The sequence below is a fragment of the Coturnix japonica genome, chromosome 2 (assembly GCF_054131305.1).
Source record: "Coturnix japonica strain WE chromosome 2, WE-NBRP24, whole genome shotgun sequence".
Lineage (NCBI taxonomy): Eukaryota > Metazoa > Chordata > Aves > Galliformes > Phasianidae > Coturnix > Coturnix japonica.
The window spans coordinates 22,590,568-22,616,740 of NC_140664.1; the positions used below are offsets into that span (position 1 = coordinate 22,590,568).

At 38.5% G+C, this 26,173-nt stretch overlaps 1 protein-coding gene across 3 annotated transcripts; it reads left to right on the top strand.

Moving 5' to 3' along the window:
- Window positions 1-94: 94 nt before the first annotated feature.
- On the top strand, window positions 95-24,443 carry NBN (nibrin). Of its 3 annotated transcripts, none has more exons than XR_014942492.1 (16): window positions 95-261; window positions 1,793-1,926; window positions 2,473-2,618; window positions 3,379-3,538; window positions 5,257-5,360; window positions 7,308-7,425; window positions 7,680-7,870; window positions 8,623-8,723; window positions 10,691-10,823; window positions 11,917-12,180; window positions 12,269-12,874; window positions 15,801-15,872; window positions 17,658-17,813; window positions 18,458-18,571; window positions 19,466-19,515; window positions 22,896-23,032. XR_014942492.1 is itself a non-coding variant. In XM_015855912.3 (16 exons), the coding sequence occupies exons 1-16, from the start codon at window positions 231-233 to the stop codon at window positions 22,924-22,926; spliced, it is 2,238 nt and encodes a 745-aa protein (XP_015711398.2). In that variant the 5' UTR covers window positions 95-230; the 3' UTR covers window positions 22,927-24,443. The 3 variants fall into 3 exon arrangements, 2 of the variants coding, with proteins under 2 accessions (XP_015711398.2, XP_085393362.1); XM_015855912.3 differs by having other exon boundaries at window positions 12,442-12,874; window positions 22,896-24,443; XM_085537236.1 differs by lacking the exon at window positions 2,473-2,618 and having other exon boundaries at window positions 12,442-12,874; window positions 22,896-24,443.
- The last annotated feature ends 1,730 nt before the right edge of the window (window positions 24,444-26,173 follow it).

The window sequence follows — 26,173 nt, forward strand, 5'->3', positions numbered from 1 at the left end:
GGGCCGAGCCCTCACGGTTCCGCTGCGCATGCCCACCGGGGCCGGCTGTATCGGCCGTGCCGTCCGCCCGCCGCCATGCGGCGCTCCCCGCTCTGGCTGCCCTGCAGTGTGCGGTAGCCGGGTGGGCGGCAAAGAAGCTCCAGCTCTCCGTTTCCAGCCCGGCAGCTGACTGGAACGGGAGTACAAGGCGAACCGCAGCTCCTCACCGTGGAGCTCCCTACGGCCTCAGGATGTGGAAGCTGGTGCCCGCCGCAGGAACAGGTGAGGGCACTGCGGGCCTGGGGCCCGTCCACTCCTCTCCCGCGGCTGGGTTCGGGTCGGCCCCTACCACCTCCTCCTTGGGAAGCTGGCACGCTTAGAGATTCTACTTTCGGTTTCCATTCCGGTACCGGGCAGGGCTCTCTTTTTCACTGGAGCCCTGATCTCGGAGGCCGTGCCCTGTTATTCGTGCTGGCGATGAGGCAGACGTGCCTTGTTAGCTTTGCTGGCGATGCGTCCCAGGGTTGCTGCCCTGGGGGACGTGAAGAGCTGAGCCCAAAGGCAGAGATCATTCAGTCTCTCCTTCCAGGAATGATGTCTGACTTTTATGTTGATGTTTCAGGGACCAAGTGTTGTTTTGTTTCTTGAGTGCAGTTTTGAGACAGTCATCACTGCACTGTTGTTCATCACAGAATCACAGAATTGTAGGGGTTGGAAGGGACCTCTAGAGATCATCGAGTCCAACCCCCCTGCCAAAGCAGGCTCCCTACACCACGTCACACAGGTAGGCGTCCAGGCGGGTCTTAAATATCTCCAGAGAAGGAGACTCCACCACCTCCCTGGGCAGCCTGTTCCAGTGCTATCCAACTTTGATGATAGGTATTTCATAATGCAGGTGCAGCTATTTCACTTGAATGCTTTCTCTATCTTATAAAAATCAGTCACATCACTGCTGTATCTCCTTTTTCTTGCTTCATTAGGAGTGACTTAAGGATGCTTGGTTTACATCTAAGTGACAGCACTATCTATTTCACACAGAATCACAGAATGACCCGGGTTGGAAGGGACCTCAAGGATCATGTAGTTCCAACCCGCCCTTCCTAGCAGGGCCACCAAACACACACATTATTTGTACTGAAATGAATAGAGTTTGATCTCTTACTGTCTGGAAACCTCTCCAGCCAGGACACTGGTACTGTTCTTGTAGTCAGGATGATGAGTTCTGAGATGTACTTATTTGGACAGTTATTTGTATTAGAATTTCGTCACTAATTCATTCATTTTTATCAAGAAAAAACTTCTGAATCACTGTTTGTGGGTGACCCACACCTTTTGGATGTCTCCAAGCCATGCCCTCTTTCAGTGTTGTCTAGATGACAGAAAGTTACAACATAGATCAGAGACCAAGCTTACTAAGTACCTGTTTGATTTACAGTGCAGATCTTTCAGCATCCTTTAGGGAAGTTATATACTGTTAATAAGTTATGTATCTGTAAAGTTTGTGCTTTGTGTACTTCTTCTATGAAGATGTAATACGAGATAAAAGAAATGAGGTATTAGTACAAACATTTAGTACCACCTCTTTTGTTACTGCTTTTTTAATTATGAAATCCTATCCTTTCATAACAGACAGAGGAAGAAATGGGTTTTGTCTATAAATAAAATGCATGATTCTGATCAGGCTAATAAATGATGCATAATAAGGTATAGACATGATTAGATAGTTTACAAACTTCTGAATTGATTCTAAGTTCTTTGGGTATTCTGGTGTTTCTTGTAAATTGATGTTTTTCTGTCTCTTGTTTATTTTCAGGAGAGCCATTTCGACTTTTAGTTGGTACTGAATATGTTGTTGGACGCAAAAATTGTGCTATTTTGATTCAAGATGATCAATCAATCAGTCGAAGTCATGCAGTTCTGACAGTAAATCATCCTGAAACAACCCATGTAAGTAGCCAGAATTTTACTGCATTGCATTGCACTGTTAACTGGGAATACTATGACAGTATAGTTGGGGTAGAACCATTGAACATCTGCCCTTTCTTAGTCTTGATTTATTTATTTATTTTTCCTTGGTTGCTTGACTGTTCTGAGAAAATCCATAGTTCTAATGGTCCAGGCTCCTATTTGGACATTCCTTTTATCACAGAGTGAAAGTTGATTAGAAATTTGTGTTGAAGTAACCAAGGCAGGAAAATCATGCAATTACATTTCAGTTTGTAGAAGAACTTTAGAACTTGGTTCTAGAAAGTGCTTTCATTTTATTACTGCGGGGTCAGTTCTGGAGTGCATGTTTCACTCCACGTCATTAATTCTGCATTTGTTTAGGGGAATGTGGAAAAGAAAAATGTTCCAAGGAGAATCGGCAGGCAGCACTTTAGTATCAATTATGTATTGCAGTTTCTCTGGATATTTTGAAGCCAATCAACAAAAATTCCTTCTATGTAACCTGTTTCTGATGAACTACCAAGGCTTATTTATGTTTATTTTCAGAGCCAGTCTGTTTCAGTCCCTGTGTTAACAATAAAAGACACTTCCAAATATGGTACTTTTGTTAATGGATCAAAATTGAGTGGTGCTTCAAGGTCTTTGCAGTCCGGTGACAGAGTAAATTTTGGAGTCTTTGAGAGCAAGTTTAGGTAAGAAGTGCTCAGACTGATAATAAACTACTGAGTGGAAAATAACAGCTTTCAAAAACAGTGCTTTAGCACATCATACAACTTGATGAGTGATAGAACACTACGGGAATTTACCTGTTGAGTTTTTAGAAAGTAGAGGAAACAAATAATACTTTCCTGTGTTCTACATCCTGCTTCTGAAAGCCTTTTTAGTACATATTTTTATAATAATTAATTTTGAAATGCATTTAATTTATTAAGATAAATGTATTTATTTACTGTTGGTGTTTTAAAAGATGTCTTCCATGACTTCCATGATTGATATGATTACATAAGTATTTTCTCCTTTGTAGCCTATCCCAAGTCAAATCATAGAATTTGATATTCTGTAATTCTAAATGGACAATCTGCAGATTCAAGTGTAAGAGCAGTCTCAGGAAAAGGTTTCTTGAGCTTGGATTTCATCCTATATTTCCAGCTCTCAAACCTTGCTTCATGCACTGATTCTGCTTGATGACCTTGCTCTTTGTTGAGATCAAAAGTCTCAAGAATAATCATTTGAAACGTCAAATCAAAAATCTGCTTATTTTTCTCAGTAAAAATCAGTTATTTACTTTCATCAGAACATTTTAAAGCACGGTCATTGATTTATGTAAGAATTACAGGAGTCTGTTTATTTATTGGAATTCCCTGTGAAACAGGAGTGATTCATAAGACTGCTTTGTTCATCATAATGCTGCCAAAGTTACTAAGGCATTTCTCTTTTACTTGTTCTTTGCAGAGTGGAATATGAATCTTTAGTTGTCTGCTCCTCATGTTTAGATATTGCTCAGAAAACTGCTTTAAATGAAGCCATCCAGCAGCTCGGAGGTCTTGTTGTGAATGAATGGACAAAAGAATGTACTCACCTTGTAATGGCATCAGTAAGAGTTACTGTAAAGGTATGTTGAGTTTACATGTATTGATTGGGTTGGTTTGATTTTTTGACTTTTTCCTGTTAATGAAATTAAATTCTAGACCTGCTCAAGATTATGGCAAAAAGTTGTATTTAACAATTAAGAAATTTCAAGAAATGAAGAAAAATCTTTTTCTTCCCTCTCAGTGTTGCTGTAGCATTCGTGGGAAATCCTATCTGTCATTAAAAGAAGATGGTCTTATTGGCTGGTTGGTTCTTTTCACAGAATCACAGAATGCCCCGGGTTGGAAGGGACATCAAGGATCATGAAGCTCTAACCCCCCTGCCTGACAGGGCCACAAAACTTCCACGTATACTTGATCAGGTTGCCCAGGGTCCCATCCAACCTGGCCTTGAACACCTCTAGGGACCCCCACAACGTTCTTGAGCAGCCTGTTCCAGGACCTCACCACTCTCCTAGTAAAGAACTTCCCCCTTACATCCAATCTAAATCTTCCCTCTTTCAACTTAAAACTGTTTCCCCTAGTCCTGCTATTGTCAGCCCTTTCAAAGAGTTTACTCCCCTCCTGATTATAGGTACCCTTCAGGTACTGAAAGGCTGCAATTAGGTCACCACACAGCCTTCTTTTCTCAAGGCTGAACAAGCCCAACTCCCTCAGCCTGTCCTCATAGGGCAGGTGCTCCAGCCCCCTGACCATCCTCATGGCCCTCCTATGGACCTTCTTCATCAACTCTTTTGTGCGTGCAGTTTTTCTCTTTTTTTTTGTTGTTTATTTTTCAGGTCTTCCTTTTACTACTTTGTTAAATATCTCACTGATTTGGTTCTGCACTTCATGAATATATTGAGTCTCTTCCCATTGTACTGTAGCTCCCTCTCCTGTGCTGACAGGAACTAACATCAGCCTACTGAGGGTATTGGGATGGTTATAAAAGAACAACAAATACAAAAATTGTTCTCTTGGTGGGAGCCTGTGCAATTTTTTTCTTTCTGAATATGGAACTTATTAATATCTAAATTAATAGAAAACATTAAAGTTTGCATTATTCTAGTTGTGTCAAATAAATCTGTCTAATCACACAGTATTTGCTTAGATTTTAATCACTTCTATTTGCCTAGTGCAGAGGATTGATGTGTCATGTTTTTTTTCCCATTTTTACTGATGTTTTTCTACTTTTAAATGAAGGACAGAGTTTTCAGTAGTATTCATCTTGCTTGCCTCCATCTTTCTTTTAGTTTTTTTTATGTTAACTATCAGATAGTTTCCTAGAAGTGCACTTTATTTGGGGAGAATGTTTAGCCTTTACAATTTTGAGTTCACTGGTTATATCCAGTATAACTGTACAAATTGAGTATTAATGTCTATTTAGTCACTTTGCAGACAGCAAGAAACAGAAAGACAGTAAACCAGTCGACCAAAACAACAACAGCGACAATATACTTTGTGTATTGGATCTTAAGTTCTCATGAAGACTGTTGCTGATTTTTCATTAGGTGCCATATACAATTTCAGAGCTTTGGTTAAGACAGCAGCTAAAAGCTGTGCTGTAAGAAGTTAAACTGACATTTTTTTCCATAGCAAAATTGAGTACAGTTACATTTGTATGATACTGTTCACATCACACAGATGTGATTTGATGTGTACAGATGTCTTTGTGATCTAAGATAATATAAAGCTAGTCGGTTGAACCATATTCTAGTTAGGTTTTTTCTGTATGTTAAACATGTACCTTCTCTCTTCTCAGACAATATGTGCTTTGATTTGTGGACGACCAATTGTAAAACCAGAGTTTTTTAATGAATTAATGAAAGCTGTTCAGTCCAGGCAACAGCTGCCAACTCCTGAAAGGTAAGTATTGCTTTCAATGTCACATAATTAATTTTATGTGAGTTAGATTATCATAGTATCATCATCATAGTATCATAGTCTCGTGCGGGTTGGAAGGGACCGTAGAGATCATCGAGTCCAGCCCCCGGGATTCGAGCCTCTGTGTAGCAGAGCGGCACTTCTACCACTTGCGCCACAGGGGGATTCGAATTATCAAATAACTGCACGCTTACCTGTTGTTACTTGGCAGAATATGTGAATTACAATAGCTTTATTTGTGGAAGAACGCCCACCATTTTAATCTTTAGACAATTTTCTTCTCATACCTAAACTCATAAGGTGAGCTTTTGGATTTGATTATATGCTTAGAGATGTTACTAACTCTAGATAGGAGCTTGTTGTCAGAGAGGTTGCTATAGCAATCTCTATGCTGATGTGTTTGAAGCACTACTGGAGCTCTTTTGGGAGTTGATAGATTAAACTGAAGAAAATTAGATTTGTGCAAAAAACACCATATTAACCTTATTTCATTATAAAGAATATTTCTTCCAGTAAATGCTTAGATTATGAGTTTAGTCATAGAACTGTAAAATCTTTTGGATTGGAAAAGACCTTCAAGATTATGAAGTCCAACCATCAATCCAACCTCACCTGCCACGTCCCATCAGTCAAGCATGTCCCTCTGTGCTACATCTGCCTGTCTCTTGAATAGGCTGGGGGTTCCACCTCTTTGCTGGGCTGCCTGATGCAATGTTTGACCACTCTCGCTGTGGAAAAAAAATACTTCTAATGTCCAAACTAAGCTTTCCTTGACACATCCTGAGATTATTTGTTTGTATTCTGCCACTTGTCACATGAGAAAAGAGCTTGTAAGTTTTGATCAAAACAGGTTAACTTTACCAAAATAACAGATTTTTCTTTTCTTTACTTTTGAGACTTAAAGATTTCAGAATTTCATGGATTATGTTTCTTGCTTAAAGTCTGTTCATCTTTGCTAGGAAAAGAAAAATATTGTAGCATGTACGCTTGTATGTATGTACATGTATATGTAGAATTTCTTAAGCTGCTAAATCTGATTCTGGGATTGTGTTTCAGCAGTCAGGATGTATAATCAGTGATTAGGAGAATGATAAGTCATCATAAGCTCTGCCAGACCACGTGGATAAACTGTGTACCAGTGTTCTCACTCCTTTGGAGCATATGCCTTCACTGTGGTGTGCTAAGTCTGCTGTAGCAGAGAATGTGTGGCTGTGAGAGCCTGTAAATACTGTTGTATTTTCAGTAAAATGCTTGTCTTCATTCTAGAGGCATTTTTTTATGATAAACATGTACTATCATTAACTAGAGCTGAGATCAGAGATCACGAAAGTTAGAACTTCAGATTAGAGTTTTGCTTCTACCTAATCTGAGCCCTCAGTGTCATTTTCCTTGTACTGGGCACACTAAGAAGTTGCAGAGTGGATCAGTTCAGTTCTCTTTGCCACCAGCAAAGTGGCATAGAGTGTACTTATTTTCTGTTGCATTAATAGGCTGTCACATAGCATAGTAGAACATAATGTTCTCTGTCCAATACAAGAGAAACAGGAGTGGCTATCCCAGGTGAAGGGTAGTGGAAGCAATATGTCTGGGCAAGCACAGAATGAAATAGCAATCAAGTCTGTCAGTATTGTTGGTGGAGAATGTAGATGTTTGGAGAACTGATGTTTTAAGATAGGAAGGTTGAATACTTTACGAAGATGGTTCTTTTACTTACTGAGATAGGAAGTGTTGTTCTGAGCTTAGATATTGAGAAATGAGAGGTTCTGTTTTCTCTTAATCCTTTGAAGAAATATTTATATAAATAGCCTTAACAGAAACAAAGCAGTGAAGTATTTTCATTTCTCAGCTTACAGCTAAAACAGAAGGGACTGTCAATCAGTACTGATAGAAAAATCTCAATTTTGTAACTTTAATGTTTGGTTTTTACAGCTTTTATCCTTCAGTTGAAGAGCCTTCCATTGGTACTGATAACATGGATTTATCTGGACATCCTAAAAGGCAAAGAATATTCAGTGGAAAAACTTTTGTATTTCTGACGGCCAAGCAGGTAACTGGGCTTTACAATGCAAAGATGTATTGGGACAGCTGAGCATATATAGGCTTCTTCTGGGTCCATCAGGAAAGATTTTTGTGTACTTTATCTTTTTACAAGACAACAACCTAATTAAGATGAAATGCAGGAGTAGAAACAGAACGCATCACATCTGCATTAATACATGAGCAACAAGATTTGTGCTGGTAGGTTAGCATACTTCTCAATGAAAGTATTTTAAGAGTGTTTTAATTGCATTCTTTTCTTAGCACAAGAAACTGGGTCCAGCAGTTATTCTTGGAGGAGGAGAAGCAAAACTGATCACAGAGGGAAGTAAAGAAACTTCTTTACTGGTTTCTCCTGAAGTTTGTGTTGTTGATGTTGGGATGGCAAACTCTCAGATCCTGGGATCTGAGTCCATGAGAAACTGGACTGATTCCATTCTGACTGTCTTGGAAAGGTGAATAGTTGTTCTCTTGCACAGAGAGGGGATTGTTTTAGAATTTATGCGATTATTTTAGTCATTGTATTTGCATATGTGTGAATGCACCAGTATACTTAGATGGATGTTGTTTTAAGCGCGTGGTACAGGAACTAAAATCTCTTGAAGCGGGAACTGGAGGATTTGATAGTTAGGGATGTGGGTGGTTTTCTGGAGGAGGTTCTTCTACTTATTGAGTTGGTTTGAAATTAGAGAAGGCAAGCTCTGTTCCTGCTGTTTAGAAAAAGTTAAAGATTAGTATATTCTAAAAATGGGGGATGTATCATTAATTCTTTTTTCAACAGTCATACATATTTCTTGTTTTCCATGAAGTACAGGGCGCTTTGAGGCCATGTGTCTCAATCCTGTCTATCTACTTGCATAAATTGACTGTGAAAGGTACCTTGTGTTATACACACACACACACACACACCTATTTTTTTTCTTTTTTAAGAGAGCAGGCTGTTCGTAGATGTTAGTACTTTTATAGTACTATTGTAAACTATCAATGAAAACATAATCCTAAACCTTAATAGCTAAGTCTAGTCACCATGAATTTCTATTCTGAACAGAGATAACATCTATATTCAAGCTCTTCTCATGGCTGTAGTACAGTAAAGATGTGTGATGAGCATTTTGTATCTTGACATATATGTACTTGTTTGCCTCTTCGGCTTTGAACCTGTATTGAGACACTTATTTTTACGTATTGACTTTCTATATGTTAACAGCAACAATCTCAGGGCTATTCCTGAAGCAGAAATTGGATTGGCAGTTATCTTCATGTCTACAGAAAGATACTGCAACCCCCAGAGGCAGCCTGATCACAAAGGTAATTAGAAGAAGGGTAGTACTAAGTTCAAGCAGTAAATAAGTAGCTTTTTTTTTGAACAAGTAATGTAATGCCAAGGTTCTTTTATTTTGCAATACCACTAAAATAGAACAATGCTGCATGAAACATGTATGCAAATCTGAGGAGCTAAATGTTTTCTCAACAGCTTGCTATAAGCTACATTGAAAATGATGTGACCTACAGGTGTAGGTTTAAAATGAAAGAAAAGTATCATCTAAAGTTAAAGTGAGGAGCAGATGCAGTTATTTGACGTTTCAAGGAAAGATACTTTAAAACAGTGTTCTGAAGTTGGTAGTTTCTGTAGCTGCTAAATCAATGTGTACGGTAATGGTGAATTCCAAGAGATTCTATCTTTTATGAAAAGGCTGGGGTAGTGAGTTAATAGGCTGAGGTTAGAAATCTAGAGAATAAGAACTAAATTAAATTGTAAAGACTTGTGTTCTTTACACATAGAAGTATTTACTGTAGGGAAATCCCCCCAGCCCCCAGTTCGAGTTCAAAATCAAACCTAATCTTAGAGCAACATGTCAAGACAATGAGGCAGCGTTGCCATATTTTTTAAAGTAACAGTAGGGGGAATGTAAACTCTGTGTGTTGTCTTGAAGCATAAGTTATATTTGCCAATAGAACAACAGTGAAAGTCTTTGGGAGACAGATTATATGGTTTTTTGGTCTAATTTTCTCTTCATTCTGCTTCCAAAGCTGTTAGAATGAAGTTTTTTACATGTGACTCTGACAGTTTCATAGAATAATTTTAGGTTCTATTCTTTTCTACAGAGTGATAGATCAGGTAGTAAATTCTACAACTTAAGTGTTGTTTTGTTGTTGTTGTTTGAATGTTTGTTTTGTTTTTTAATTCAGTAAACACCATGAATTTGTCATACAAGAGTACTTACATACAAGAGCATTTCTTATTCAAAAATGTATTTTGAAGAGAGAAAGATATGGCAGCAATACTGGCAGAGGACTGATAAATGTTTTGATTGACTCAAGTTCTTAGATGAATAGTTTATCCGTAGCTGGTTGTCTATCCAGTGAACCTTAGGGAGCAACACAAAATAAATGGACTCTCACATTAAATTTAATGCCATGCCATTAATGCAGCAGGCAGGTAAATAAATTAGAAATACCAAGTCTTGTTTTCCTGTCTGAACGATTCAGTTAGGTGAAAGTTAAATTATTATGTTAAAAGACTATATTATTTCAAGCTAGCTATGTTTGCAGTTTATTTGTCAAGAGGGAACAAACTGTAGTGCTTGGAGGATATCAGAAACTTTTATGTACGTGTTGCCAATCACAGATATTATAAACAAGACCTGTTTCTCCAATCTTGGCTCAACAATGAATGTCAAGATATTAATACCTTGCTCATCTAACTTGAAGTAGTCATGTAAAATCATGTAAGATGTGGAAATACGCATTGTCTGATTTATATATTTTGGCCATAAAAATAATTAATTTTCTACAGTACTTCATTCTTATTTAAGCAAAATTCTGTTTCTTAATTCAGTGAAATGTTTAACCAAAACCAGACCCTAGAATTTAGTCATTTAGAACATGGTTTCTTCTAGTTGGGTTTTTGTTCGTTTATTTTTTGTTTGTTTTGACTAAATCTACATGACTTTTTAAAATCAAAACTGTACAAATAGGCTTCTAGGGTTGAGCCCCCAGGTGGCTGAATCACCATCCCTGGATGTGTGTAAAAACTGGATGTGGGGCTCAGGGACATGATTTAGCAGAGGGTTGATAGACTTAGCATGGTGTGGTTGGGCTGTGGTTGGACTTGATGATCTTTAAGGTCTTTTCCAGCCTGAGCAATTCTTTGATGCTATGAATACGATTTTCCAAAGTCTCACCTGATCAGTTAAAGTGGTTGTGTGATATTAGATGCAAAGAAAAGCACTGGATATTAATCTTTTCGTTCTTTTCTTGTGTTGATCTTGCAGCTGTAACTGCAAGTACTCCATCAAGAGCAGGGCCAGCTATATCTCAGAGTTTGGCTGTGGATGACACAGTAATGCCAACTGCTGCCGCAGATAGCAGTACATTGTATGTAGCTGATACAGAAGAGCAGACATGGTAATGTATGCATGGAAATAGTTTCTGAGCTTTGTAGACTACATGATTATCATAGAATGGCCTGGGTTGAAAAGGACCCCAGTGATCACGTAGTTTCAACCCCCCTGCTATGTGCAGGGTCACCAGCCACCACACCAGACTGCCCAGAGCCAAATCCAGCCTGGCCTTGAATGCCTCCAGGGATTGGGGTATCCACGCCCTCCTCGGGCAACCTGTTCCAGTGTGTCACCACCCTCAGTATGAAAAATTCCTGTTAATATGTATCCTAAACCTCCCCTGTCAGTTTAAAACCATTCGCCCTTGTCCTATCACTATCAACTCTTGTAAACAGCCGTTCCCCCTTTTTAAATGTTCCCTTCAAGTACTGAAAGGCCACAATGAGGTCTCCCTGGAGCCTTCTTTTCTCCAAGTTAAATAATCAAAATTCCCTCAACCTTTCCTCATAGGAGAGGTGCTCCAGCCCTCTGACCATAGTGGCACTCCTCCAAAACCCACTCCAAGAGTTTCACATCCTTCCTGTCCTGGGGCTCCAGGCCTGGATGCAATACTCCAGATGGGGCTCACAAGAACTGAGTAGAGGGGCACAATCAACTCTCTCCCCCTGCTGACCACCCTTTTGTTAATGCAGACCAGAACACAATTGGCCTTCTGGGCTGTAGGCGCACACTACTGGCTCATGTCCAGCTTCTCATCCATCAAAAACTTGCAAATAAAGCACTCTTCTGTGGTTGAGGAACTTCATCAGCGCCATAGACAAAAGCACACACTGTTCAAAATGGCACTTACTAAACTGCTGTCATTTGTCTGCAGTGAGGCAATTTATGCTTTCAAGTGATAAATAACAATATGGATTAATAAATAGGAATGTAGATGTTGCATATCTGACTATCTTAATTGTATTCAGAGTTTTCAAGTCATTTTGTGATAATGAAAAGTAAGTATTATAGCAGATTTTCAGCATCAGATGTTAGCACAAATACATTGTTTGTAAGTATGTTCATGAGTTTTTAAAAAAGCAATATTATGCAGCAGTGTATATCAATGGTAACTTTTTGTGTGTTCACCTAATACATGTTTTTCTTCTCTGCTATAGCATGGAGATAGAGAAGAACACTTCCCAGACAAAGGGGAGAGAAAAAGGGGCTTTCCAACAAACTGCTATAAAGGAGAACCCGAGTACAAGTGGCAGTGCAAATACAGGAACACTGATATCTAAAGTGAACAGAACATCTGGGTTTAGTCAAAAAAGTCATCCAGTATCTCCATCTAAAATTTTGGAAGTTGATAAACCTAGAGAGTGCACTCCACGTCAGCAGTCTAATTCGATTACAAATTACTTCCCTGTAGCTAGGAAAAGGTATGTATGTTTTTGACATTATTTTTCTTATTGTTTTGTTATTGCTGTTCCTGCATAGCTCAAGTGGTGTATGTTTTATTCAAAACAGAATTAATGAAAAGCTCCTGAAAAGGGAAAGCTATTTCACAAGAGTATTTATATTCAAACTTCACTGTGCCGTCATTTAAACCTCAGGAAGCTGCTGTGTTGCTGATGCAGCTAATCATATTCAAAGACATTTTTGTAATTTCTTTTTTTTTTTGTAATTACTTTATGGCTAAGGGAAAGAGCTGAAGAAGGAGAAGAAACTTCTTTACCCAAACTAGCAAAACTGGAGAAAAGGCCGTTGCCTGTTTCCAAGTGCACTGAATCCTCAGCTTCACCAACGTGGAACAGTGAAAAAGAACAGCATCGAAAGGGAAATAACATCCAGCTTGGAAGGGAAAGTGGTGAAGTAGCAAGTGATAAAACTGACACTAAAATTACTTGTAGTGAAAAACCTACACTGAAGAAAAGAAAGGAGTTAGGTGATTTATATGAAGATGTAGAGACTCTAGAGATGGTGTTTGAAAGCAGAGACCTAGACTGGGAAGAGCAATCAGCAAATGGTGAGCAGGAAGCTCAAAGCAATAAACGAAAGAAGAGATGTCTGGAAACTAAAGACATCAGGATGGAGGAAGGAAATATAAAGCAGAGAGAGGAGAATGAAATGTTGGTAAGTTACATTCTTCTTACGTGCCTGATCTTGAAGTTTATGACTGTATGTGAAGGAAGCAAATGGCTTCTTTAAGGATAAGGATGAATTTTCATACATTGCAGTTTTACACCTAATTGCTTTTTTTTTTTTTCATTTTAACATTGTTTCTTTGTGAATTGAAAGCTGCTTGTATTCTGACGTTTATCCTCTCTTTTTGCTCAAAGCAGTGCAGGCAGAATGGCAGAATATATCAGTGGTCTAATAACTTCTCATGGTGTGTGTTGTTGTGTTAATTGCAATGTTAATATAGATGCTCAAATAATACACAGTTATATATAATGAATTTCCTGAAGAAACTTTACAGTGACCTCTTCTGTTGGATAATGCTGTGGTCTTCAGCATCTTTCAACTGAGAATTTCTAGATGTGACGTGGAAGATAATTAGAATTCCCGCATGAGGCAATTCAAACCCTAAATGCCCATTAGAAATGAATAAATGGTGCCACTAAACAGTATATACAGAATGCCTGGTAAAATATGGGTAGGCTCAGTGTCACATTTTAGAAAGTAGTTCGGAAGTTTTGCAAACATACCACTTGAAATAAGAGCCAGGTGGCAAAACTTGGCTCATAGAATCATAGAATTACCCAGGTTGGAAAAGACCTTGAAGATCATCAAGTCCAACCGCAGCCTAACCAGTACCCTAACTCTAACAACCCTCTGCTAAATCATATCCCTCAGTACCACATACAAAAGGTTCTTAAACACATCCAGGGATGGCGGTTCAACTACCTCCCTGGGGAGCCTATTCCAGTACCTAACTATCCTTTCTGTAAAGAAGTTCTTCCTAATATCCAACCTAAAAAACCTAAACCTCATGTTAGTATCTGGTGACCAGATGCCAAACTTCAACTCAAGAAGTTCCAAAATATCAGCCTTCCGATTTGTGTAGCTTCATCATAGTGTAAAATACTCTCATTCCATATTCATTCCCTAGTTTGCAAATTGATGAGCCCTGCAAACTTTAACTTGAATTTTAATCTAAAAGTTACATAATTTTAAAAGCATATTGCAGTTCAGTTTCCTTTATTTTTAATCTAAACATTTATATTTGACTTATTACCCTGTGAGGAGCAGAAACACAAAGTAGTCTAGAGAAGAGGAAGAGGATACATTATATTCATCATGTAGTTAAGTAGCTTATGATTCATTTTTTCAGTTCTCTTGTTTTTCAGATTAAGGTATTTTTCTAAGAGAGATGTTGAAAAACAGCCACTTTAGTGGTAGAGAGGGAATTAAACCAAACTAAAACATTAACAAAAAGAAAGAAAAGGTTTCTATTTAAAAAATTTTAAAGATCACTGTCCAGCCAATTCTTACACTGTCCAGGCAGTGTTTAAGTGTCTTCTCACTAGTGACAAGTGACAGGATGAGGGGAAATGGCCTCAAGTTGCGCCAGGGCAAGTTTAGGTTGGATCTTAGGAAGAACTTCTGTACAGAAAGGGTAGTTAGGTACTGGAATAGGCTCCCCAGGGAGGTGGTTGAATCGCCATCCCTGGTTGTGTTTAAGAGCCATTTGGATGTGGTGCTCAGGGATATGATTTAGCAGAGGGCTGTTAGAGTTAGGGTACTGGTTAGGCTGCGTTTGGACTTGATGATCTTCAAGGTCTTTTCCAACCTGAGTAATTCTATGATTCTAAGTGCTGTAAGAAATGCACAATTGGGTAGCTGGAGTTTGCAAGGCAGCATTATCAATCATGCATCCATAGCTGATACCAGCTTAATGCTCTTCTCCTGATACTTGAAATTGCTTCTGTGAGGTCTGAATTTTGAACTCTGGTATAATTTTATAAACTTCTTTTTTAATGTTTCTAGCTGGCATGTTTTTAAAGACAAGGATGTAATCTAATTGTAGAGTTATTTCTTTGTTATTTTGTTTGGTTGGTTTATTCTATTAGAGAGGAAGTACTTTCCCTTGTGTCTGGCTGTACTGAGTGACTGAAATGGTTGCTTGGAATAGACTTAGGGGTTTTTTAATGATCTGAGACGTTCTGCTCCTCTGATCTTGTAGAGTGACAAGGGAGGAAAAATTCTTATGTATAACTAAATTGTTCTTTTATTATTTTAACTGCACACTGAATTTTTGCTGAGGAAAAAGTCTTCTAATTGATGTGGATGTCCCCTCCCTCAAGGGTGGATGGGGCTTTGAGCAACCTGACTTAGAGGGAGGTGTCTCTGCCTATAGGAGAGGGTTGGAATGAGATGATCTTAAAGGTCCCTTTCAACCCAAACTGTTCTGTGTTTCTGTGATTAGCTAACAAAGACCTGTTTTCTTCAGATAAATCATGTTCTCTGTGAAATAGGAAGGGTTCATGATAAAAGCCCACAGGCACATTACCTGTTTTCTTTAGGCATAGAAGCACTTTGCTTGCCTGGCAAGACAGATAATGTGGATAACTGACTTAAAATCTGTGGGGTGCATAAAGCTGACCTGATTTTCTTCAACCACTAAAAGCCATTTAGAGGAAGCAAAGCAGATTTAACCTTTGAGATGAAGGCAACCAACAGAATGCTTTCCTGTCCCAGCAATGGAATTGACTTTTTACACATGCACACTTTAATGAAATTGGAAATTCTACTGTTTATTATGTTCATAAGCTTTTAAATATTTTGTAGAACGTGGCAGGACTTTGAAGATGTGCACAAAGTATTGGCTACTCGTGTAAGAAAAAAAGCATGTCAGCAAAAAATCCTCATTTATGACACAAACTAGATTTATTACAGTGTATATAAAACCATATGATATTCTAAATATAGCATGCTTCATTATGATTTATTTTCTATGTATTTATATTGATCTAATGTGCAGAATGTAAAGAGGCAGAATGAGATTTTATCTAATTGTCGCTATAAGTTATGTTTAATTCCAACCTTTACTCAATAGAGAAAAGCTGAAGTTGGATCCGTTCTGACTCCAGAAGGGAAAAATGAGATCAAGAAAGAATCATCGGTCTCGGTAAGAAACAAATTAATTGTAAGTTTCAAAGTTTGAGAATTGTTAAGAAAATACACAAAAATTTTGCTGCTAAGAACATAATACTGGGAAATCATAATTCAGGGTAAGGAAACTCGGGAGGTAGAACTCCTGAAAGTAATCACACATAAATTTGAATAGTATAGACCAACTTAATGACTTTGTAAAGGCAGAACTGTAGTTTGTGTTTATATAAAGTTGTTTTTTATGGATATTTGAGATGACTGAGATTACAGAAACCTAGTGTAATTGTATTAACTTTTCAATGTCGTTAATGCTGGTACAGATGTTTATGTTAGGTAACTACTTAAAGACCAGACAAGAATGGCATCTCCTTGTCTGCTCTAAGGAGGTCAGAACTAAACTGAAACAGATGGAACGCTGGGAAAACAAATGTAACATATGCTGGTTAATAGTAAATAGCATTCTAACTGTTATAGGTGAAATTACTGCAGGAGTATGAATCAATAAAAGAGAGGAGAAGGGAGTATCATAGACTCATAGAATTACCCAGGTTGGAAAAGACCTTGAAGATCATCACGTCCAACCACAGCCTAACCATAGTACCCTAACTCTAACAACCCTCTGCTAAATCATGTCCCTGAGCACCACATCCAAACAGCTTAAACAGCTCCCCAGCTCCCTCAACCTCTCTTCATAGGGCTGATTTTCCAAGTCCTTCACAAGCCTCATTGCCCTTCTCTGGACCTGCTCCAGTACCTCCATGTCTTTTTTGTACTGAGGTTCCCAAAAGTGAACACAGTACTCAAGGTGAGGCCTCACCAATGCCGAATACAGGGGCAGGATGACTTCCCTGGTCCTGCTCACCACACCATTCTTGATACAAGCCAGTATGCCATTGGCCTTATTGGCCACCTGGGCACACTGCTGGCTCATATTCAGCTGACTGAATATGAGCATCAGCACACCAGTGTCCCTTTCCATCAGGCAGCTTTACAGCCACACCTTCCCAAGCCTGTAGGGTTGCCTGGGGTTGTTACTAAAATGCAGGACCTGACACTTGGTCCTACTGAAACTCAAAAGTTGGGAATAGTTGGGAATGGCAGTGCATCAGAAATGGAAAGATTCTGTAGAAAGAAGAGTGGAGTTAGTCCACAAGCAGCAGGATTTTATTTTATTTTTTTAGCATGGTACGTAGTACAATTCAAGAAGAGGGAATGCTGTGCAAGTATACCAAAGTGCAGGGTTATCTTAGATTAAGGAACTTTTATTACCATTAAATAGTAGTGCTGTATCTCGGCTAAAGCTGTCCCTGAAGATATTGTAAGTATGTGTACTTGTTTTCCACCCCAACTTCATTTTAAATCTACACAGATCTAACCCCAAGGTGCAAAGGATGCTTGCAGATTTGCTGACAAATGAGCATTAGCATGCACAAGATAAAGCTGTTTCATTTATCAGGTTCAGTTTATCGTGACAGAGGTGGTCTAAAATTAACTCTGTTTCTGTTAGAATGAACAATTAAATTACTCCAGGTTAGAGGCAGAGTGCAGGAGAGAAGTAATTCTCAGATAATAGCTTCACTGCAAAAAAAGTGTAGATATCCTAGTAAAACGAGGTGCACTAACCTCAAGGTTATTATTGCAGTTTTTTAATAATCCTGTGCTTTCAGCAGATGTAAATATGGGAGGAATAAATTCACATAGCATCAACCTCTGATGGTAGTGTATGAGAAGGCTGCGAGAGATACCATTGCATGTCATTTTATACGCTTAAAGTGCTCCTTTCTTTTTCTTCCCACTGAAGAACCACAACAAACTCGAAGATGACTCCAGCCATCTTCCTAGCAGACTTCTGTTGACTGAGTTTCGATCGCTGGTTGTCAGCTGTCCAAGAACGAACAGCCCAACTATTAGCAATACCAGATGCAGGGGACAGAACAATTTCAAAACGTTCAGAAAGGTGTGTATTTGAAATGGTCACAAGATGGCACTGTTTAAAATGTTTGGAGTTATTTCCTTAATGCTGTAGAAATGTTCCTTAATACTGTAGAAAAAATATCCTGAATATTTTTTAATTGATAATAATCACAGAAAACTAAACAGTTTCAGCATCATACTACATTATTAATAAGTACATATATGTTTGTATATATGCCGTAAATATCCCTAAGGAGGATATATGGTTTAAGATCACTGGAATTGCATTTCACTGAAATCTAACAATATTCATCAAATAATGAAGCTTCCAGCTATCTGTGAGTAATCAGTCACTTTTGAAAGTATTTGAAATTTCTGATAGTATTTTTGTTGCCATCCTTCTGTAATAGGTGTTTATGTATTTTGATTTAAAATAGATTCTATCAGGAGAAATCGGTTTATAATGTTTTCAGATTAATTTATTTCATAATTATTCAGCTATTTTTTTTGTTTCCTTTGGCAAAAGGAGGCACTCAGTAGCTTGCAATAAATACTTTTCTCCCTTCAGTCTCCCTTAAGTATAATGTCTGATGAATGTTATTCAAACGAAGACTGACTTTCATTGCTGACCTTTTTCCTGCGTTATGCTTGTCTTGCATTGCAACTTTAAGAATTTATTGTCTGCAGGTCCCTTATCCAGGGGCAGGACAACTTCCATACATAATTGGAGGATCAGATTTGGTTGCTCACCAAGCTAGAAAGAATTCAGAGCTAGAAGAATGGTTAAGAGAAGAATTGGAGGTAAGGAATTTTTTTCTCAAAGATGAGCAAAACCGAAACTTCACTCCTGAAAGTGGTCACACTGACCTGTGGTTGTTTCTGATATATGTGGAAATTTGACTTTATTTCAAAAGCTCAGCCAATTGGCTGTTAGATGTGCATTAGAAAAGTTACTGAAAGCCAGAGGTCAGAGGTAATGCTAGTTTGGTTTTTTTTTTTTGCTGGTAATTTGAATGCATTTTACATCAAGAATTCACATAATCAGAATAATGATTTAAATCAAGATCAGTAACATGAAAGAGGGATTTTTTGTTGTTGTTTTTTAGTAACTAAAATAAGGAGGATGATAAGTTGTGATTCCTGCAAATGTGACAGAGAGACAGGAAGAACTTCTGCCTAGTAATCTTTGTTTGAATTGATACAATGTGCAGTTGATATTCTGTGTTCTCTTGAATAGAACAGAAAATACCTGAGTAAAGTTCCATTGCAATATACTGAGAAATGCACTGAGATATTTTATTCTTTTTTTTCCCTTTTTTTTACACAGAAGTTACAATTTTATCCCAGCACTTCACCAGCACTTTCATTTTCCAGTACTTTCTTTGAAAATACTTGCTGATGATCCATATGTTGTTTCCGTGGCCTGATCAAGATCCCATTGCTTATTATTATATTATTATGGATGTAGATAATGCTAATTAAAATTTCCCTTAAACCACAATAATCAGACAAAATTTCCCCTATTTCTATCATGCTTTGAAAAACAAGAAGCTAATTTCTGACCAGTTCACGGACTAATCTGCTAGTTGGCATCAGAAGCCAGCCGTGACTAATGAAGTTTATTATCATGAACTTAAGTTGAGAAAAAATATGTTAGCCCTTAATATACAGTGCTGAAAAATCTTATTTTGTCAGGAGCAGAATCGACGTGCAAAGGAAGAATCACTTGCTGATGATCTCTTTAGGTAAGAGGTTTATGTTTATGTTTAGGAAAGGTCTATATTTCATCACATCATCGTCATTTTTTTCGGACAAATGCCAGTTCTACAGAAGGCTATTTCTTTGCCTGTTCTTTTCAAAATCTCATGTATTCCCATGTATGCAGTTATACTCAGTAACCACTCTCGGTGATTTTCCTTATGCTTTAAACTTCCACTTTTCTTCAGAATTACTGTAATATTTTAATTAGAACATTCTCAAAAGAGAATGTTGCCATTTTCTGTCTCATGCCTTAGTCCTGTGTGGAGCCAGAAGTCAAAACTTTGGTGATACTGATAGGTCTCTTTCAGTTCCTCAAGATATTGTGTGGTTCTCTGACACAAAGACTAGAAAAGATTTCCAAAGTCAAGCTCTGTGCCATTAGTGTTTGCCTGATGAAATAGTTTGGGGTTAGATTTAAGCTGGTCATCTGAATTCCTGAGAAGGAGTTCTGGAATTTGTGACTTTAGTGCTAGCTAAATGTACTTGTCTGTCTTTTGATGATGAAACTAAAGCAATGGAATGATATTTCTTACTCAGGAATATGATTTAGTGTAGGGTTTTTAGAGTTAGGGTTCTGGTTAAGCTGCGGTTGGACTTGATGATCTCCAAGGTCTTTTCCAACCTGGGTAATTCTATGATTCTGTGATTTCTGTGAAAGAAGTGATCATCAAAGTGATCTTTTTTAACCTTTGGAGTAATTACTCCCAAAAACTTAACAGTGTATAAATACATTTAAATGCTATATTTCCTGTGCTTTTTAGCATAATTCATTATATTTACATCTAAAGTATGTCCATGGTTTTCTTCCATTAACCCTTGTTTCAGTTGTTTACCACTTTTCTTCATCTCTCTTTTGCAAGAGTATAGAAAATCATTTTATTCAATTGATTTCTTGTCTGGTCAGTTTCAACTCTAATCTTATTTCAGTGATTTATAACTGCTTTCCAGATGCTCTAGGCCAAGTTTGCTATTTTACCCAGTTTTTATGTCTTCGGTACATTTATATGCATGTCAATTATGAATACGGTTATACAAATATATGGCGCAGCTTGATTGCTGTGCTAGAAAATTAACTGATCCAAAATATCTTGATTAATTTGAACCTTTTGAAAGCAGTGGCTGCTTAGATAATTGACGTGCATTCATGCTTAGAGCAGTTTTGACCTGAGCTCCAATTTATTCAGGATAGTGACGCGTACAGAAGTTTCCAAAAATACTAAAACTGTTTAATGTTCAGCAGTTCGTAACCTACTTCTGATTTTTGTCCTTAATCCTGAGCAAAACTGGTTGGTGTGCTGCTAATGTTAACAGCTGCAGTTTCCCCTGAAAATTGCATTTGAAGATGAAATTAGAAACAGTTGTGCTCCAAGGTAAAGATGAGTTGGAAAGAACTGTGCCTTCATCTACTTCTGATTCAGTACAGAGAGAAACAGAGGAGGAAGGCAAGGAAATATCTTTCTGCTAGGACTACAAATGAATGGATTATGCTTGGTAACACCCCTTTGCACACTTCATTCCCTTTTCCTGGCAAGGTCTTTTGTTTCTTTGTACATTCATGCCAGCAGTGGAATCTTTGTAGCTTTTTTTCTGCTCCACGCCACAGGCACTGTAGAGTTCCCTTTCTCAGATGCTGTTTGATTTCATTCTGTTTGAAAAACATCATCCGTGATTCATTTAACATGAACAATGGCTGGAGGTGAGACAGGGAATTAAATAGAAAGGTGTTTGTGATGGTCAGTGTCAGCTTCTCCATATAGAGTTGCAGATGGGGTTGAAACTGGAACCCTGCCATCAGGATACCAAGCAATGTCTCCTCTGGTTTTATCTGTTCTTCAAGACCTCCAAATATGTTTTGGTGTCCATGATACCCTTAAATGTTATAAGTGATTTGTAACCATTCTGTAGCAATGAAGTCAAATGAGACTGAGTACAAGGGGCCTCATTTTAGTTAGCAAAACTTTAATTATTTTCTTATTTTTATGTGAAGAAACAATAAACCACCATTTGTCTTCTGACCTGCCATGCATTCTACACTAAAAACTGTACATTTTGCTAGAAGATTGTGAAGAAGGTGTTTTTTGTCCAAATGGCCGTCAAAATGGCACCATACAGAGTATCAACATGTGTACAAACCATTCAGAAAAGCTTACCACATTAATGGCTTGTGTTGTTCGCTAGTAGTTAATCACAGAATCACAGAATTGTAGGGGTTGGACTCTCTAGAGATCATCGAGTCCAACCCCCCTGCCAAAGCAGGCTCCCTACACCACGTCACACAGGTAGGCGTCCAGGCGGGTCTTGAATATCTCCAGAGAAGGAGACTCCACCACCTCCCTGGGCAGCCTGTTCCAGTGCTCTGTCACCCTCACTGTAAAGAAGTTCTTGCACACATTCGTGCGGAACTTCCTATGCTGTACTTTCATCCCATTACCCCTAGTCCTATCTCCACGCACTACTGAAAAGAGTCCAGCCTTGCCACTATGGCTCCCACACCTCAGGTATTTATAAACCTGGATCAAGTCCCCTCTCAGCCTTCTTTTCTCAAGGCTAAACAGACCCAGTTCACAGAAATAATAATAATAATAGAGCGTTGCTTTCAAAGGATACACATTTCATGTGTGAGAGCAGTGACTTCTGCAACGGCTTTGTAGTTATACAGTGATGTAATTTGGCTCAGAGGTTGGGACATTTTCCTGCCTAAGCAAAAAAAAAAATCCTGATGAATGAGGTCAGGATTAGTGGAAGTAAAACTGCCTGATCATTTGTTCTGCCCATAAGTTATTCACGCATGGGTAGGAAGCATATCAAATTTCAAAGAAGTGACCGAGGATTTGGGGAGGTGAAGCAAAAATGGAGCCAAAGAAGGCCATGGGGTGTAGCACAGGGAAGTCATAAACGTAGCGCTGTAACTCAGAAAACAATTCTTTTATCCAGAAAGTAGATACTAGTAACTAAAAGTCAATCGGAAGCTGTATAAAGGAGGAGATAAAACAGGGAATTGCTGTATGGGAGTAGGAGGCAACAGAAGGATTTTTGCTGAATGAGTTTTGGCCAAATGTAGATTGCTGTGAACGTACAGTACTGTTCCATCCCCCACCTCTGGAGTTTTTCAGGGTGTCTCAATAATACATTGACACATTACACACTTGGAGAATCTTCTTATACGTGGGATAGATGGAAAGATTTTGAGTAGCTAGGAAAGGAGTCAGGGAAGAGTGTTACCTTAATCACAGAAGTGCAGTCTGGGAAAGGACTAAATGATGCCCAATCCCTTGTTAGGTCTGTATAATCATTTGCATTGCGTTCTTATATTTACATCTCGCAGAGCCATGCCTATCTGTGACAAATTCTTTTTTTGTTGCAGATATGACCCTAATGTGAAGAGGAGAAGATAAATTGTGACCTGAATTTACAGCAGTTCTGTATTAAAATTTGTCTTCTGCTCCACTGATATGTTTGCTGGTTACAGCATGTAATATATACATATGTATGACTGTCTGAGCTATCTGTTATTGTATGACTTGTTTTTAAATCTTGGTTTTATTACAGAAAAAGAGAAGTTTCTATCAAGGATTGTACATTCAAGACCTTAATATTTTCGTGTCAGAGCAATGCTTAGGATTTAATTCCAGGCAGCTGTTTTCTAATGTTTCATTTTCTATAAATTGGAGGGGGCTATGTGAAGTAAGGAAGCTACAATCAGGCTTTTTTATTTGTGGAAAGGCCTTGCTTATTAATTAGCTTTTTGTATGTTATCACTTTTGTCTTACACTGAAAGTTTTTGAAGACAAAATCAAGACAGAAGTTACACCAAACCTTAAGTATTTCTTGTTTATTTGGGCACAGATTTAATGTTAATCAACTCCAGCTTCTTCCTGTTCTTGAAGTTGGTAACAACAAATTACTTATAGACACCAGTTTTTTTTTTGTGATGGCAAATATTGAAACAAAACTTAGTATTAAAAAATGAGAGATCTTGCCCCATTATCAGTATTCAGATAGTCAATATTTATGACTATCTGATAATGGGGCAAGATCTATTTGTTTGAACCCTACAGCTGGGCTAGAAACAGTCCTGTAAACTCAGGAAAAATTTACAATAGCAGCAAGCAGTTCAGTTGATTTTTTGTTTCTTTCAGAGGGGAGAGAAGCAATGATTGTTTCTTTCTCCTATTCCCTTTCCTTTGCAAAATAGGAAAGAACTGTGTTTGAAAATGGCTGTTGCTTCTTCCTTGCACAAATTATTCTTAAAAAGCCACATGATGACAGTCATCTTATAGGAGCTTATATACATTCCCATAGTATCACATGAAAATCAGCCTTATTAATTCCTCCAAAGTATAGATGTCTACATTGTTTTCATTTGCAGTAGGACTTGAGACAGATGGGAAGGAGGATTTGATGATTTCCACAGGCACAGTGATGAGACTTGTGTTTTTTTTTTTTTGTTTGTTTGTTTGTTTTTTAAACACAATAGAACATTGTAGTTAAGGGAATTAGATGTAGGTCTTCTGCTAACTGATAAATGCAAAGTGCTGTTCCTTTCAAGGGATGTGGTCAGTTCTACTTCCTGAACTACTCAGGAAAGTTGAAAATTCCAGATCAGGGAGTGGCAGGGAAGCCAAACAACTGCTGTTGCTACTTGAAATAATGTCTGTTATCTGGTCTTGAAGATTCAGGCCAAGAGAGTCCAAAGGAGCTGGTCTCAAGAGGGAGAAAAGGAAGCTAATTGAATTCTTCAGCACTTTTTCAGGGATATTGTCTTAAGAGTTAGGAATCCATTAAGAGACTTAAGTGTAGTTAATGCCTAATCATGGTGGCCTTCTCAGTGGTTCATTAAGTAGAGCAAGTATTAGTGCTACTGTTCTAAAAGATTTTGAAGCTGGAAATAAATCAGTTTTTCTTCATCGTACTTAAGTTCAGCTCAATAAGCCTTGAAGTCGCTCACTTACATAAAGCTATGATGAACAACACTTCTATCACTGTTTGTAAGGCATTAGGATCCCTTTTCTTATGTGATGTGAATGAATCTTTAACAAAGCTTGTTTCTTTTGACAGAGCTCAGAACATACAGGCCAGGTAAACTAGGCTGTTTCAAACCATTATGTCACGTTTCAGCTCCGAAGAACAATTCCCCAAGATCTATGCATGTCAGTAGCAATTATGCTGAAGCCAAGTTTTCTGCTACTCAAACTGCAACTTGAGCAGCCCCAGAGGCACAGCTGAGACCACTCTTATGTTCACATTATACCAGTTAGGGCTCCTCACATCCAGTTCTCCAGGCAGTTGATTAAGCAGCCTCGATTCTTTTTTTTCAGTTTAGCATCATAGAACTGATAGATTCACCCATCGTGTGGTTAGATGAGCACCTAAATAGAAGCACTTGGAGGGTTCATCATAAACCTTGAGTTTTCTCTGTGCCAACATTTCTCTGCAGTCTTCCACAGGCATCTGTGAAACTATAACGGGAAAGGTGGTTGTGGCAATACTCATTTCCTTGTTTCTCCCACTGTATTAGAAATTACTGCTGCTGCTTTGGAGCTGCAATTCTCTCCTTGGGGAGATTTGTACTCACACATTTCATTTCCCTGCATCGTATCTCTATGCAGACTTACTTTTCCTGAATGGTAGCCATTTACTGAGCATTGTGTGGTTCAGAACAGCTGCTGCTTTTACAGATGGTTTGTGCTCTGTGGTTTCAATATTCAGATGAACAGGTTTGGTTTTTTTTTCCCTCTTAGTGAACTTGTATGGTTAACTTAGCTAACTTAGAATCTGCAACTAAAAAACATTCGCTAACCTAAATTGGGCCTCTAAGCTTTCTCTAATCCAAACTACAACCTGAAAGCATAGACACATTCGACAGAACTCTGCTTGTAGATTTATTTATGATAAAAAAGCAGCAGCTTTATCTGTAGTAATGAACATTGAGGGGTTGTGGGTATGCTTTTTTTAGAACCATCTTTGTTCACATTGCTCACAGGAAGGAGATGCACACAACAAACAAACTAAATAGACTTTTTATTAGCAAGGCTTTTAGAGTACAGACTCACATCCAGCAGCTTCACTGAGCATGGTTCCACACAGGCTGAATTAACTCGCACAGCCCTGGAGCACAACACCCAGGTGCTGCATCAGTGCAGGAACATCATCCTTCATTTCACTTTCCACTGACTTCCTCCTTTCCCATATATCTGTTTGGGAAGCCACTGCCTTGGGCAAAGCTACCTTCAGATTGTTTAGCTTTGTGTTCCATTTCTGTCCACCTCCACCTGTAACAACCCACCTCTTTCTCTCCTGCCCTTACTCTCCATCTTCTCTCAGGGCTGATGCAGCAGGGGGTGAGGGCAAGGCAGGCTTCTCCTGTGGCACTGCATTAATTCCTATCGTCTGAAAATGTGCTTGCCATCAACTTCACATTCCTTTGTCCGCTGACCACCATTCCTCAATCAGAGGCTTTGTTTCACATTTCCCACCAAACTTCAGCTCATAGCTGATGTACTAGTTGAAGGCAGTGCTGAGACCTACCTCCACCCCCAACCAGCTCTGCATTCATCAGCTCTTTTGTGCAGAAAATCTCCTCCCCATCACTTCCCCTCCCATACACCTTCCTTGCCCTTCTGTTCCATTCAGTTTCTTGAA